General features: G+C 37.8%; 1 protein-coding gene across 6 annotated transcripts in view; it reads left to right on the top strand.

The window, feature by feature from the left end:
• Window positions 1–15,549, top strand: part of NTRK2 (neurotrophic receptor tyrosine kinase 2) — a 427,840-nt gene that overhangs the window by 300,813 nt on the left and 111,478 nt on the right. For all 6 annotated transcript variants that reach the window (XM_007498888.3, XM_056805953.1, XM_007498890.3 and 3 more), the window contains exon 14: window positions 12,089–12,219. In XM_007498888.3, coding sequence (XP_007498950.1) covers window positions 12,089–12,219 — 131 coding nt within the window. The remainder of the gene's footprint in view (window positions 1–12,088; window positions 12,220–15,549) is intronic.

Here is a 15,549-nt window from a genome sequence, read left to right on the forward strand (position 1 = left end):
TCTTTTGTAGTGGGCATGATTGTAGTGTAGGAAGTCTTATTCCAAGAGCTATCAATGTATACTCGCAGGAAATGATAATCCTTTGGTTGGTGATTCTTCTCCATTTATTATATATAAATGTATACACACACACACACATATATATATAATATATACTGAGAGATAGAAATATACACATACATATCTATGTATATATTCCATGCACACATACATACATTTACATAATATAGATGAAACAATTCATATATTCATATGTATGAAGCAATACTTTATATTAAATATGTACATGTATACTAATAATATATCTTAAGAAATGAAAAGTCTGGAGAGAATTGTCAGAAGTAAAGTAATATGTGCATGTGAAAAATCAATGTTGTACGTGTATGTATGTATACATGTGTGTGTACATGTGTGTGCAAATAAGAACCCTTTACCAATCACAAATTTTTTCCCAGAGGAGCATGCTTACTCATGTGCTTTCTCTGCTAACAAAACTGCGAGATGGAAGAAAGACACAAATACAATCTACAGAAACATACAGACAGGAAGACTTAGGCTCAACCCCACCTTTGCTAATTTGGCTTGTTTGACACCTATCCCAAGATAAATGAACATTATGTCATTGGTGGGCAAACTGCTGTCAAAACAGTTGTGTTTTGTTTGTAAAGGCATACAGTGGGGAGTTGAGCAATGCTTAGGGGTGAATGAAAAGCTTTATTCTACTACTGATGACTAAGGGAAAGTCTTTGCTCAGCTTTGGGAGGGAGGGGGAGAGAAAGGAGGAACAGGCATTTCTATAGTGCTTCCCATGTGCCAGGTATTGTGCCACACACTTTACAAATATTATCTCATTTGATGTTCACAAGATGCTTTGTCTGCAGAAGTGAAAGCAAAGAATCTTTCCAAATTACTATGAGGTTGAGGACCCACCTGTTACACAAAGGGAGGAATGATGTTTCTTCAGTTGTTAACCTCTTTACACCTCCTGTGTAGTCATGCCCTTTTACACCTCTGAGTTATAGATGCAAATAAAAGAAAATGAAGAGCCAAGCTCTGGGCCCCATGGTGCTCTGAGCTATCATCTAGTCACTGGGGAACAGCGCATCCCATAAAACCATTGGTACAAACCTGTCACTAAATTTCATCATGCCAGAGTTTCCCCTTTTCTGTCCCCAAAATAACTCTTCCTGAACTTCCCTATTGTTGTTCAATCTCAAGATCTAAGCTCTTTGGCAATAACTTCACCCCACAATAAATTCATTTGCCAAGTCATGTCCATACTTGTTTGTGTTTGCCTCCACCTTTCCAATTCCATTTCTATCATCCGGGCCTTCATGATTTTTCAGCTGTATTTTTGCAGCCTCCTTTCTGACTTTCTTAATTAATGCCCCTTTCTAGTCCTTCCTTTGTCTCTGATTGATGCCCAGGTCTGATTGTGCCACTGTCCAACTCCAAACCCTTCAGTGGCTCTCCATTGTTTAAGGGATAAAATGCAAAATTCTTATCCTGGTTCTACACAGTCTTTCTTCTATCTGTTTTTTTAGCCTTATTTTACTTTATATTGTCTATATGCCATTTTTCCATTTAAAATTGGATTATTTATTAATGGCTGATTGATCTTATTTATTTCTACTTTTTATGCATTTGTACAAATTTTCTTCTGTCCCTAGAATGCATTCTCTCCCTATTTTTTGTTCTCATGGCTGGATTAGAAAAACAATCTTTGAGCTGTTCTTGCTTCCCTTAGTTGGCTGCTTCCTATTCCTCTCATCATCTAGCTTGCATATAAATGTCACTTTCATTATGCTGAGAATCCACCTGTGACTTTCCACCCTACCTATAATGTCTTTCCACTGCCTGTTGGGTGGTCATAGAGAATTATTAGATTTGGAACTGCAAAGAGCTTTAGAGACCATCTAGATGAACCCCACACTTTTATATAGAAAGAAGCCAAGTATCAGAATGAAGAATGATTTACCCATGATGACCTCACCTTTCACTCTCTAAAGCATTTACATTTTTCACCAGTTCACCCAGTCTTTTCACTTATATATGGCGCCTTTCCTTGTTCTACCTTTGCTTATACTGAAAGGCAGACGAGTATAAAAAACAGTTTGACTTGGAGTCAGAGGAGTCCTAGAGTCAAATTCTGTTTTTAATGCTGCCTAGATGGAGTTCCAGACCTGGAGTTAGGAAGACTTAAGTTCAAATTTGACTTCAAACACTTCCTTAGTTTTAATGACCCTGGACAAGTCACTTACTTCCATTTGGCACTGTTTCCTCATCTGTTAAATGAGCTGGAGAAGAAAACCACTCCAGTATTTTTGCCAAGACCCTGAATGGGGTCACATAGAATCTAATATAACTGAAACGGCTGAGCAGCAACAACAAGATTTTACTATCATGGACAAATCCTTTAGCCTCTTTGAACCTCAGTTTTCTTATGGATAAAATGGTAATAGAAATACCTACATTACTGAGATCATGAATATAAAATTCCATATAAACTTCCCAGGATTTAAAAAATCCAGTTTTACTTATTTTACTGCAAACCATTTTCTTCTTTACCTATTTAGATCTTTAAGGTTCTTTCTTCAAGGTATCCCTCTCCCTCAATTTTCCCATGGGTGACTTCAATTCATACTAATTTCTTCCTCCTTAATGTCCGTTAGTCTCTGCATTTGAATATATCTATCTGTAGATACATAGAGTATTTATTAAATAGTTACTATGTTCTGAGTTGGGGATGCAATATAGAAGAAGATAATCCCTATCCTCAAGGACCTTAAATTCTAATAACAGGGGGGACACATAAAGGGGACCTGAGTGGGGGGAAGGCCAGCATATCCGATATGATCTTAGAACCTCAGAATTGGAAGGTGCCTCTGTGTCTGTCTAGTCCCATGTATACCTGAAAAGAATGCCTCTACACTGAGCCTCCAGTGTTGGCATCTCTTCTTTGCTTGAAGACCCTTCCCCAACAGTTCCTCCCCCAAGGAAAGGAAAAGCACACTCTCTCTCAAGTCAAATCATTCCACTAAGTAATAACGGTTATTATTAAGGTGTTTATCCCTGACATAAAGCCTAAATATGCTTCTTTGCAACATTACCCCTAGTTTTGCCTTTGGGGACAATACCTGACAAGTCTAATCCCTCTTCCATGTGAACTCCCTTCAAATATTTGAAGACAAATGGCTTGGCCTTCTGAAATCTTCTCTTTTTCTGTCTAAACATATCTAATTCCTTTAAATAATGCTCATCTAGCATGATTTCCAAGGCTTTTGGACTCTTTTCTGGGCATTCTCCAAGTTATGAGTGGCCATTTATTTAAAGCAGCACTAAGAAGTGAATGAAGTAACCAGAGTGGCCTGATGAAGACTGGATGCCTCCAATGATCATTTTCTCCCTCCAGATTATCACCTCTATATTACACTGTGCCTTTCTTAAGATGCTTAAGCTTTATGTTGCATCATCAGTTTGAGCTGTGTACTCACTGAGGGTGCTATTTTAATCATACTGAATTAGGTGCCACCCCTGGCTAGTATCTAGCACAATGTTTTGGTTCCTAACAAACATTTCTTGAATTAAACTAACAAAAAATGACTCTAAGAGATTTTTGTGAAATTTGAGCACAGTGGAGTTATAACAATATACTTTATCATAGCATATGTATTATCACTTTTTTATTTTTATTTAGGAGACTTTTCATCTATTACCTCATTTAATCTTTCTTTAAAAAAAACATTTACCTTCTGTCTTAGAATTGATATTAACTACTGGTTCTAAGGCAGAAAAGTGGTAAGAGTTGGGCAATTGGGGTTAAGTGACTGGCCCAGGGTCACACAGCTAGGAAGTATCTGAGGCCAGTTTTGAGCCTAGGATCTGCCATCTCTAGGCCTGGTGTTCTATCCTTTGAGCTACCTAGATATCCTTATCTCATTAGATCTTAACATCTCCTTGAGATAAAAAGAGTGAGTGTTTTCATTCCTACTTTACAGAAAGTGAAAACAAACAATTGAAGTGACTTGCCCAAATGAGTCAGTGGTAAGACTAAGGCTAGGACTCAGTTCTCTCAACCTCCAATCAGATGTTTCTTTCTGCTAAATGATAGCCACCTTCATTTAATGAGCATTCAAGGTCTTTCATCTTCAGCCCTCCACCTTTTCTCTCCTGGTTATCTTTGATGCTGTAGCAGGTGGATAGTGCTCTTTTACATAGATCTATGATGATCTCATTTTTGAACTTTTTATCAGGTGTCCCAAGCCCTGATGGCTTGGAGGAAGTACCCCTGTCTATAAAGAATTATGATTAGATTGATTTACCCTTGGCAAATCGAATACCTTTGCAAACGTCCTTAGGAAAAATGAGTTCTGGAGAGGCTGAGCTGTGTTGGCTGCAGAAGGAGTTGGACATTTTCCAGGAAATGGAAGCACAGAAAGGGGGGGGGGGGAGATCCCTTATCTTAAGGCAGACAGGAGGAAGATGAGTACTGTAGCTCTCACTTTATAAATCTGCTCTCAGCTCACAAGCTGCCATCAACTCCTTTTTCTCCTTCACACCAGAAGTTTTTGAGTCTGTGAAAGACACAGAGGGCAAATAGTCAAGAGAAAAGGACACTGCTTGGTTTCTGTGATGAAGGGAATGAAGAGTCTTCCTGGGACTAACTGCATTCATATCCCACAGACCCCCCAGGCAACATATGTCTTCTGTGACCCTTTGCCTTTCCCTCACATCCTCAGTTTTCACCTGTGTAACATGCCCTTCTTAGGCAGGCTGTTTCCATGGCCTCCCAGAGTTCTGGATGGCCACAAAATTAGGCTGGTCCTGCTGAGTTAGGGGATGGAGGCTCTGCTGGTAGCTGATGGTGATAATGGACATAATTATGCCTCACTCACACCAATTAATTTGCACATGGGATAGTAATCGAAATTGTCGTGATGAAATAATAGCAGTAGCCAGTCGCTCAAAGGTTCCTTTTTAAAAGCCCAGAGGCTTTTTACAATCAGTTATTTGTTGAGAGAGGAGGGGGGCAAGTTGGATGCTGTGTCTCCATTCTTCCTCCCCCTTCCCTTCTTGCTTCCTTCCTCTCTCCCTTGCCCCAATGTTTGTTACTTAATGAGGAGCATCAGACTATATTAAAAACAAAATTAAGCAAAAATTTGACTGATATCTTTGGAAGTAAAGGAAATGAGGAATTTGGAGGGACAGAGAAGACCAACAGGGAATGACTTATTTTTTTCTGACATGTTACACTGCAGCTGTCCTGTTTGATAATATTTAATATATGGACTCTTGAAGTAAAAGGGATCAGAGACCTTCTGCCTGAACCATAACCCACTCCTCTACTGGTCTCTTGAAAATATGCAAGTAGATCTTATACAAAATGTGGGCAAAAGACTGGTCAAATCTTAGATGTCAAACTGGAAGGGAGAAAGTCTGCCAATTTAAGTTTTCCAGATGGCAGAAGATTCATTTGCTATGGGAGGACATGGACAGGGGCTACCAAAGGGGACAAAATGGCACCCCATTAGGAGAAGCAGGATAAACTGGAAGCCTAGATAGCATAGTGGGGAAAGTCTTGACTTTGGAGTCTCAAGGACCAGGGTTCAAGTCCTCACCCTGTTCCTTACTTTTCTGAGTTAAAACCAGACAAGTGATTTCCTAGGCCCCACTTTTTTCATCTCTAGAATGGGGGGGCCTGGGGAAGTTGGAGGTAAGACTAGACGGCATCTAAAATCTTTTCTAGATCTAGTTTACAAAGTGATTATATTAATCATATTAATATTAACTAATTAATATTAATCATATTAATCATCTCATTAGACCCAGGAAATAATCCTCTAAGAAGCTTATTATCTTCATTTTAAAGATGAGGAAACTTAACAAAAAAGGTGGGGGGCATTTAAGACTCATCCAGGGTCATCCAGCTAATGTTAGAGGCAAGATATAAGAGTAGGTGTACACACACACAGAAGGTAGTATTTTTTTTCAGTGTTCTTTAATTAGGACTACTTATCTTCAGCAGCTGGAAATTATTATTTCTAGATGTTTTTAATTTATAAAGCAATTGTTGATACATCCATCTCTTCAATATTCCATAAGCACAGTTTTGAGGCCATTCTGTACTTTGTTGCTACTCTTGGTGCTGGCATTTGGGGGTGTTATCCAGGGCCTTAGATCACAATACTACCTATTCATGCAGAAAGAGATCACTTAAGGAAGACACCGCAAATAAAGCAAACATGAAAGCCTGATAAATCCCCCCAGACTTTATCCAGGGCATTTTGCAAAGAAAACAGACAAAAAGGTTAGACACACAAGGGGAAAAAAATGTCAGACATTTATTACCTCGTTGTCATAAGGAGAATACAGAAGTTAATCCATTCTATTCAAGAGACTGTCATATGAACACAATAAATATAGAACTTTATCCAAGTGCTTAAAAGATAATTCTTAGAGTAACTCTTCTTAGAGCAAACTCTTCTGGATCAGCTTATATGCTGAATACAAATAATTTCGTGCTGGAGAGCCTAGTAATTAGCCCAGCATAAAACACTTAACAGCACAACTATCTAGGCCCAGGGGATTATGTTGCAATGCATTTGAATATTTTGGCCTGCTCCAAACATAGCCCTAAGTTTCCTACTCTCATAGATGAAGGATTTCCATTTCAGAGACAAGTCACCAATCTTTTGCTGGCCCAGCCTACGTTGCAAGGTAAGGAAAAATGGTGCAGGATCAGTTACACACACACACACACACACACACACACACACACACACACACACACACACACACTATTTCTTTATAGTTATTAGGTCTTATTTGACTAGCACATTCCTGGATGATGGCTTGTATATATGGTTATGCGGATGAGAAGGCAGCAAAATATGGCCAGCAAGCCAAATCCAGTCCTCTATTTGTTTTACTTGTTTTGCATGGTCCATGCAGAAGGATTTCCCATATATAAAGAGGCCCTGGGCATACTCCTATTTATGGATGACATTTTGCTCACTGTATGAGGTCTTGGAAAAATTAATGAGTTTCTTAAATCAATTCCATAACCCACTAAAAGAATTCAGTCTAATAATCCACAAAGGGAAAAAAAGTGAAGAATATACACACACGACAATGACAAGCAGTTAGGCACATACCCTACTGAACTGTTCCATTTTTTGAGTTACCATTTTTATATACAACATAATATATAACACAAGAATAATATAATACATATGATTTGTTATAAATATGTGTTAAATTATAATAAATATGCTTATTCAAGAGAGACAAATTTACACATTAACTATGTCCAAAAGTCTGTGTCATTCTTTTTTATTTCCTCTCCTCTCGCCCCTGCCCCTTCCTTCAGAAGGCAGGGAATATGACATAGATTAGACATACAGCATCATGTAATATGTATTTCCTTGTTTGTCATGTTGTGAAAAAAGACGCATATTGCTTGTATTAGGGGAAAATTCATGGAGGAAATAAAGTGAAGAATGGTCTGTTTCAATTTTTATTCAGACTCTTCCTTCTATGACAACAGAATCACTTATGCTTGAAAAGACCGATGTACAACCAGTAGCCAAACTTGTATTCTGTACAAAGGAAGGGATCCCTTTGTCTTTGTAGCTTTAGAGCTTCTTTGCAAATCCCACTTTCCTTGCAGACCCAATGTATCTGTTCAGAGTGAGCCTTCCTTTGACTTCCTTTGACTTCATTAGTCTCTCTCTCTTTCTCTCTCTCTCTCTCTCTCTCTCTCTCTCTCTCTCTCTCTCTCTCTCTCTCTCTCTCTCTCTCTATATATATATATATATATATATATATATATATATATACCTCTTTGGGACATAAGTTATTATCCATAATGTGATGGATTCCTTTGGCCACTCAATAAAGCCTAGGAACCTCATTTCAGCATACTTTTAAAAAAATCATAATAGAAGGAAATAGTACATTTCACTTAGAGGTAAGTGAAAATAAAGATGTAATTTCTTTTTCATCTAAGTTTAAGAACCCCCAGAGATCTATGCACAGATGCCTTGAGTGTCCATGGACCTTCAGTTAAGAACCTCTGCTCTAAGACCTCCTGAATAAAAGAGGAGAAAAAATATTTTAATTAGCACAGTTCAAATATTCAATCTGTCTCTGCCTTCTCTATGAACAGCATGTTACCATGTCAGCTGGAGAACTATAGTTGCTTAGAATTTAAAACTATTTTAAGTGAACTGGTATGCTTACAAGGAAGTTTTATTATTTACATATTGTCTTGTCCTAAGGCACAAGCCATGTAATTCATTATGCCCCAAACCATAATAAAACATAACCACCATTTCCAATTCTTTTCCTGGGGAAAAGATGCATGTTAGTGCCTTTAAAGGTCAGTATCAGGGGAAGAAAAAAGTAGTTATTTTGGGTATCAGTGATGATGGAACTAATAATTTGGTTCTATCAATAATTTTATAGACCTTAGTTTCTCCAAGAATGCTTTTTTCTCTTGCATCTTTTTAAAAAGACATTTTGTTTTCCCATTTACATGTAGTAACAATTTTCTGAAGTTATAAGATTCAAGTTGTCTCCCCTCCTTCCTCCCTTGTCTCCCCCTCCCAGAGATGGGAAGCAATTTGATCTGGGTTATACATGTTTTTTCATATAAAACATATTTCCATACTGTTCATTGTTAGAAGAGAATACTCCTATAAAACAAAAAACACAATAAAAATACTAATAAATTAAAGTGAAAAAAAAAAGAGTATGCTTTGATCTGCATTCCAGCTACTTAGAACACTTCTTTCTCTGAAGATGGATAACATTCTTTGTCATAAGCCCCTCGGAATTGTCCTGTATCATTGTATTGTTGAGAGTAGATAAGTCTTTAATTCTGTAATATTGCTGTTACTGTGTACACTGTTCTCCTGGTTCTGCTTATTTCACTCTGCATCAGTTCATGTAGGTCTTTCCAGGTTTTTCTGAAATCATCCTGCTCATCATTCCTTTTAGCACAATAGTATATCTTCATGGTCATATACCACAATTTGCTCAGTTATTCCCCTTTTGAGGGAAATCCCCTTAATTTCCGATCCTTTCCACCACAAGAAGTTTTTCTTGCTACCTTAAAGAAATAGTGAAAGTCAGGAGCAACTAGGATAGATAAACAGGTCTGGAGATAGGAAGCTCGGAGTTCAAATATGACCTTAGACACTGACTAGTGGTTTAACCCTGGGCAAGTCACTTAACCCACAGTGTCTAGACATTAACACTCTTCTGCCTTGGAATCAATAAACTGTATTGATTCTAAAACTGAAGGTAAGGTTTAAAACAAACAAACAAACAAACAAGAAACAATGAAAGTCAGATCAGATGGTAAAATCCTTTGCTTACATTGGCTTCAGTGAGTAGCAAATTCAGTATGTGGGAATTTCATACCCAAAAAACATATGACAGGCAATGAACTGAATATTTATTTTAATTAGCTCTTTGTTCTTGCATCATAACAGTGTTTTTCATGTGGTCCCTCTTCCCAATGAACACATTTCTTACTTCATTTTATTATAGGGGTTGGCTGCTGCAAGAGGAGAGGTTTATATGCTCTTATGCATATGACTATTGCAAATACAATGGGCCCTTTAATTTTAATTCCCCTGAGTCCCCACAGAAACCATGTCCTCTTTCATTGGATTTCACACAATCCACCTCCTGAACCCCATGAAATTCTGTTAAGGACCACCTGCACTTCAAATATTTTTCATAAAGTAGATTTGAAGGAAAAACTCAATCAACAAACTCCCCAGTATATATTTACTGAGCTGGGACTCTGTGTCCAGGATTTTGCTGGTCATGGGGGCCCTGTCCAGAAGGGGCCTTTATACTCTATTTGTTTAGATATGGCAAATTCATGGAAAGCAATTAGAGCAATATAGATTCATGATCCCAGGATCCAGAGTTGGGAGAGATCTTAAACCACCTAGCCCAATCCATTCACATTACAGATGAGAAAACTGAAGGCTGGGAAGGATAAATAACTGGTTGAAGGTCATAGAGATGGTAAATGACAGAATTAGGATTTGAACTCAGGACCTTTGACTCCATATCCAATCTTCTTTCCACTGGAAGAAATAGTTTACTTTCAAGTGGCATTATCTTTGAAAAATGAGAAGCATAGACTTGTAAAATGGATCTAATTATAGAGGAAATGTTTATCTGATTGAAATCAAAAGACTACAGACTTAGAACTAGAAGAGATCTTGGAGATCCATGCCTGGTATAAGCTGCCATTTAACCATTTAATGTCCTCCTTCTGGCTTCCCTGATCTTTCTTTCTCCTTCTCTTTCTCTCTCTCTTTCTTTCTCTTTCTTTCTTTCTTTCTTTCTTTCTTTCTTTCTTTCTTTCTTTCTTTCTTTCTTTCTTTCTTTCTTTCTCTCTCTCTCTCTCTTTCTTTCTTTCTTTCTTTCTCTCTCTCTCTCTTTCTTTCTTTCTTTCTTTCTCTCTCTCTCTTTCTTTCTTTCTTTCTTTCTTTCTTTCTTTCTTTCTTTCTTTCTTTCTCTCTCTCTCTCTCTCTCTCTTCTTTCTTCCTTCCTTCCTTCCTTCCTTCCTTCCTTTTCTTTCTTTCTTTCCCCCTTACCTGCTGTTTTAGAATTAATACTAACTTTTGTTTCCAGGACAGAAGAGTGGCAGAGGTTAGGCACTTGGAATTAATTGACTTGCCAAGGATGTAGAGCTAGGAAGTATCTGAGGCCATATTTGAATCCAGGACTTCCCATCTTCAAATTTGGTTCTCTATCCACTGAGCCACCTAGCTGCCCTGTTCTCTGGCTTCTTTTGACCCTCAACTGGCATCCCTCCTTCTTCAAGAGGTCTCCCAGCCCTCCCTCCCTGTTCCTTTCACATTGCCTTCTATTCCATACCTCTTGTATGTTCATAATTGTTTGCAAATTGCCTTCCCTAGTAGAAGGTGAAGGCAGGGACCTTATTGATGCCTTTCTATCTCCAGCACTTAGCATAGTGTCTGGAGGATAAAAAAACCACTTCCTTAAGGCTAATTGTCTCATTCCCTGATTCTATTAAATCCCTTCATTTTACCACCAATGGAAATGAAACTCCAAGAAGCTAAATGTCTTCCCCATGATCATGCAGGTCCAATGCATACAGGTCCCTAGATGCAGGGTGCTCTCCACTCACTGTCTTGCTTTGTCACAGAACATAATGTTTATTGAGGTATGGTAGTCTCATCAGAGAAAATGGATGGGAGATCTCTATGTAAAACCTAGCTAAGAAATCAGGAAGAAATTGGGAGAATAACACTGGTTTAATGGGGAAGGGAGTCCTGTGGTTCCATAGATAACAAAAGAGGGGTTCAGTCAATGGAGGGTTAATTGAGATTCAGACTTTTTAGGAAAACTCATGGAAAAAAATAGGGGAGGACCTTCAATGGGCATTTGCAATATGAGTAGGATTTGGACCATGTGGAATGTGGTTCTCTCTCAATCACAGGTACTTTCTTTTTCCCCCCTCAGTCTAGTATGTAAAAATACAATTCAGCAGGTAGTGCTAGGCCACTGCTAAGGACCAGGCCTTGCATTAGGTCTTGGATATCTACAAAGTTCCTCAATGAGTTTATAGTTGTCAGGATGGGGGGGGGGGTAAGCAAACACTGTCAGATAATTTAGAACAAAATATACTGAAAAATAATGTAATGGAGGGACAGCAGCACTAATGACTGGAAGGAAAATCTGGCTATTACAGGACCCGGCATTTAAAGCAACCTGGGAAATCTAAGAAGCAGAGTTAAAAAGGAAGAACATTCTAGGCTTAGGAGTGAGAGGCAGTTAGAATGGGGCATGGAACACAGCCTTCTACCCATCTTCTGGCAGGAACTGTGACTCTTCCTCCCTACATTCCACTGACACTTTCTTCTAGCCATTCCAAGTCATCACAAGAGTGTCATCTCTTCTTTACTTGAAGACCCTTCTCCAACAGAAGAAGAAGACTTCGTGGAAATGAATGGGAGCTATTGATTCCCTCAGCCCATGGCCCATGGCCCACCTCCTGCACTTCAGCTCTCATTTTCACCCTCTGTTTGTTTTACAGTCGTCCAGCACATTAAGAGACACAACATCGTTCTGAAAAGGGAACTGGGCGAAGGAGCCTTTGGAAAAGTTTTCCTAGCTGAGTGTTATAACCTCTGCCCTGAACAGGAAAAGATCTTGGTGGCAGTGAAGGTAAGGAAATCCTCTAATCCCCACAGTTTCATGGCTGAGACTGACACTTAAAATAGTTTTAGTGAGCTTTTGGGAACAAAGAGGCAGGACTGAGAGTCAGGAAATGCTGGATTTTAATCCTACCTCAAACCCATTCAAGCTCAAGTTCCCTGAACATAATAATAGCTCTTACCTTAAAGGGTGGTTGTGGACATCAAATGATGTAGTAAATACAAAACTAAATCTGTGTTAGCTATTATTATTATTACATATTAATTGACTAAATAATTGATTGCAGTTTTCATTGATGGATGATATCTCCCCCCCCCCAGTGGGAGTTCCCTTCATAGGTCAAATCAAAGGTTCTTTGAGTATATAAGTTTTAAAGAATAAGCAGTCCCTGCCTGCTACAGTATACACAAGTGTTCAAATCCACTTTGCTGATGGAAAATTAAGATATTCTACCTAAGATTAATTTTATAGAGAACAAAGGATCATAAATGTCACTAGGTTAATCCTTCATTAGTTTATAGGTCAGCAACTAAGCCAAGCAAGGTAAAATGATTTGCCCAAGAATATACAGTAAATGGCAGATACAGGATTTGAACCCAGATCCCTGAGCTCGATATAGAGTATGCTTTCTATTGAATCACGCTTTGTGACCACTCATGTGTAGACCCAAGTGAATTCTTAGTCACTCTATAGAGTTAATGCTAATAGATATGTGGACAGAGAGAATGGTAGATCTCAGTCACCTGGGTACAGAAAGTCTGGTCTCAACTCAAGGCCATAGTGAAGCCACTTGAAACTTATTTTTAAGCTATTATTATTATTATTATTATTAAGCTATTTACCAGTTAATTGTTAAATTGATTGTTAAATTTTCAGAGTGAGCATTCACACCAGGGAAATCAACAAACCCTTCACATCAAATCTTGATTTATTGCTTTGTTGTTTGTTTAGACTTAAAAAAAAACATTAATATTGGACATGTAAAACCCAGTGGAATTGTTCATTGGCTATGGGATTGGGGGGAGGAGAGGAGGAAAAGAACATGAATCATGTAACCATGGAAAAATATTCTAAATTAATTAATTAAATAAAAATTTCCAAAGCAAAAATATAAATAAATATTAATAATGTAGATTAAACTCAAAATTATGTTATGGGCACTTTTTTTTTTCTGGAGAGATGGCTACTTACTGTTTGGCAGCATACCTCCTCCTCAATTTGGCTTTGTTTTACTGTGGCCAGCCAGAATCTTTAGCCCAGGATCTCCCACATGCCTGGAAGCCTGGAGATGATGAAGCATCTTTTAGCCTTCCATAGCAAGGACATGTAGATGTGAGTCTTCCCATTATTTGTTTTTGCCTTTCCAAATCCTTCCTAAAGTTCTAGAATCTGGCTCGGTTTAGATAATTCTGAGTCTCAGAATGAAATAAAATTTGGTAACACACCAAGTAGACTCTACCTCCTCTAATTAGGCATGACATACTCTTGTTATGAAAAGATTTTATAATGTCTTTCATTAAAATCATATTATTTTCATAAAGAGAAAATAACTGACATGTACATAGAATGTTTAAATTTGTAAAGTACCTTTTACATATTGTCTCATTTGAACTGCACTACAACCCTGTGTGAGCCAAGTAATAATAAATCAATTTAATAATGATATTATAATCCCCATTTTATGAATGAAGAAACCAAGACTCAGAAAGATTAAGATACCTTTTCCAGTAGATTTTAGAGGTAGGGATCAAGTCTAGTTCTTCCTGATTTTAGGGCCAGCACTTTTTCCTCTAAACCCCAGTATAAATGGAAATTCCAGAAAGGGGTAAAATTTCTCAGGATTTCTTTCATCTAACAAAAATTGATTTTAAAATCTCAGAAAATTTAAATAAAAATCATAGTGAATCTTTTATAAGACTGTTATTAGGTATTATTAAAATTTGCATGTTAAAATATTGGGCCACATGTAAAATAATGAAGCCACAATTTCTTAATGAAATATGCATGAAATAGATATGAATGTGGTCAAATGCACTCTTTATTAAAATGTCTTTTTTGGGGGTGTCATAAATTCCTGGTGGACATTTCTTGGGGAGGGGGAGGAAGGTTTTAAGAAATGGATGTTTTTAACTTGAAATAGCCTCTTTTAAAAAATGAGTGAATAAATTTTAAACACTTAATTTGGTTTAAGGATCTTATTATTATCAGGACAACATTACATTGTTACAAGGGTTTTATGGCTTCCTATAACTGTGGTTAGTGTTCATTAAGTAGCATAATGGGCAGCTAATAAAGAAAAAGACTTCAAAAATGTCTAAACTCTTCACTCTGCAGACTAAACACTCTAAAAGGAGCAGATGGAGCTCAGCTTTTTCCAAGTGGAAATATTCTACATGTGTTTTCCTTGTCATAGAAAGGACCTAACTTGGGTGGCAAGAAGTCTCAGGGACTGTCAGCGAATTCTGTATTTTGAGAAAAGGAAGGCTAGAAGTCTCTGATGATAACCAAGTTCATGTTTATAAAATAAATATAGGCTTAGTGAATGGATAAAGAATGGCTCATTTGGATGGGGTTGATGGGGGGGGGTGGATTAAGGAAGCCTTTGAGAGATTTGGAGTTTAGGAGGTCAAATTTAGAGAGGGGGGAAGGTTAACTAGACAGAAGACAAAAAAAAATGAATCCTTCCCTACTCACAATATTTAACTCTTGCTGGGTCTATTGCTTCTTTCTTTCCTTCATTGGCCCCATTTTGGGGAAAAATTATAAAGAACTTTTTCAGAAGACTATTTCTACAGTTCTAATAGTCTTTCTTGCTCTCTTGGATAAATGGAGTTAGAAAGTTTTTTAGATAGGAATAGCACTAACTGGGACTTTTCACAATTGTGGCATAGTGCATAGATAAGATGGCCTTAAAGTTAGAAAGAATAAGAGTTCTAGCTCTGGTCTATATCAGCAGTGTAGCTACTGGCTAGGCACTTAACTTTCCCAAACCCCAAAGCATTCTGTCTAAGAATATTAGTTAATGGTACATCCCACCTCTACCATTTACTGCCTGGGTAGCCTTTGACAAGTCACTTAGACCTCTGGGCTTCTGTTTCCTCAACTCTAAAATGAAGAGGTTAGACTAGGTGAGCTCTAAGGTTCCTTCTGACTTTAAATCTATAACCTTGAGTTACAGATGAGTTGTCAATCTGCATGATATAGGACAGAAACAACACACTTAACACCCATGGTACAGGCAGCAAAATTTTTAACTGAATCTACTAGCAAGGTAACCATGGGAAAGTCCTCTTAACCTCTCTGAGGGGTAAGGGCTAGGCAATGGGGATTAAATGGCTT

This window comes from Monodelphis domestica, chromosome 7 (assembly GCF_027887165.1).
Source record: "Monodelphis domestica isolate mMonDom1 chromosome 7, mMonDom1.pri, whole genome shotgun sequence".
Classification (NCBI taxonomy): domain Eukaryota; kingdom Metazoa; phylum Chordata; class Mammalia; order Didelphimorphia; family Didelphidae; genus Monodelphis; species Monodelphis domestica.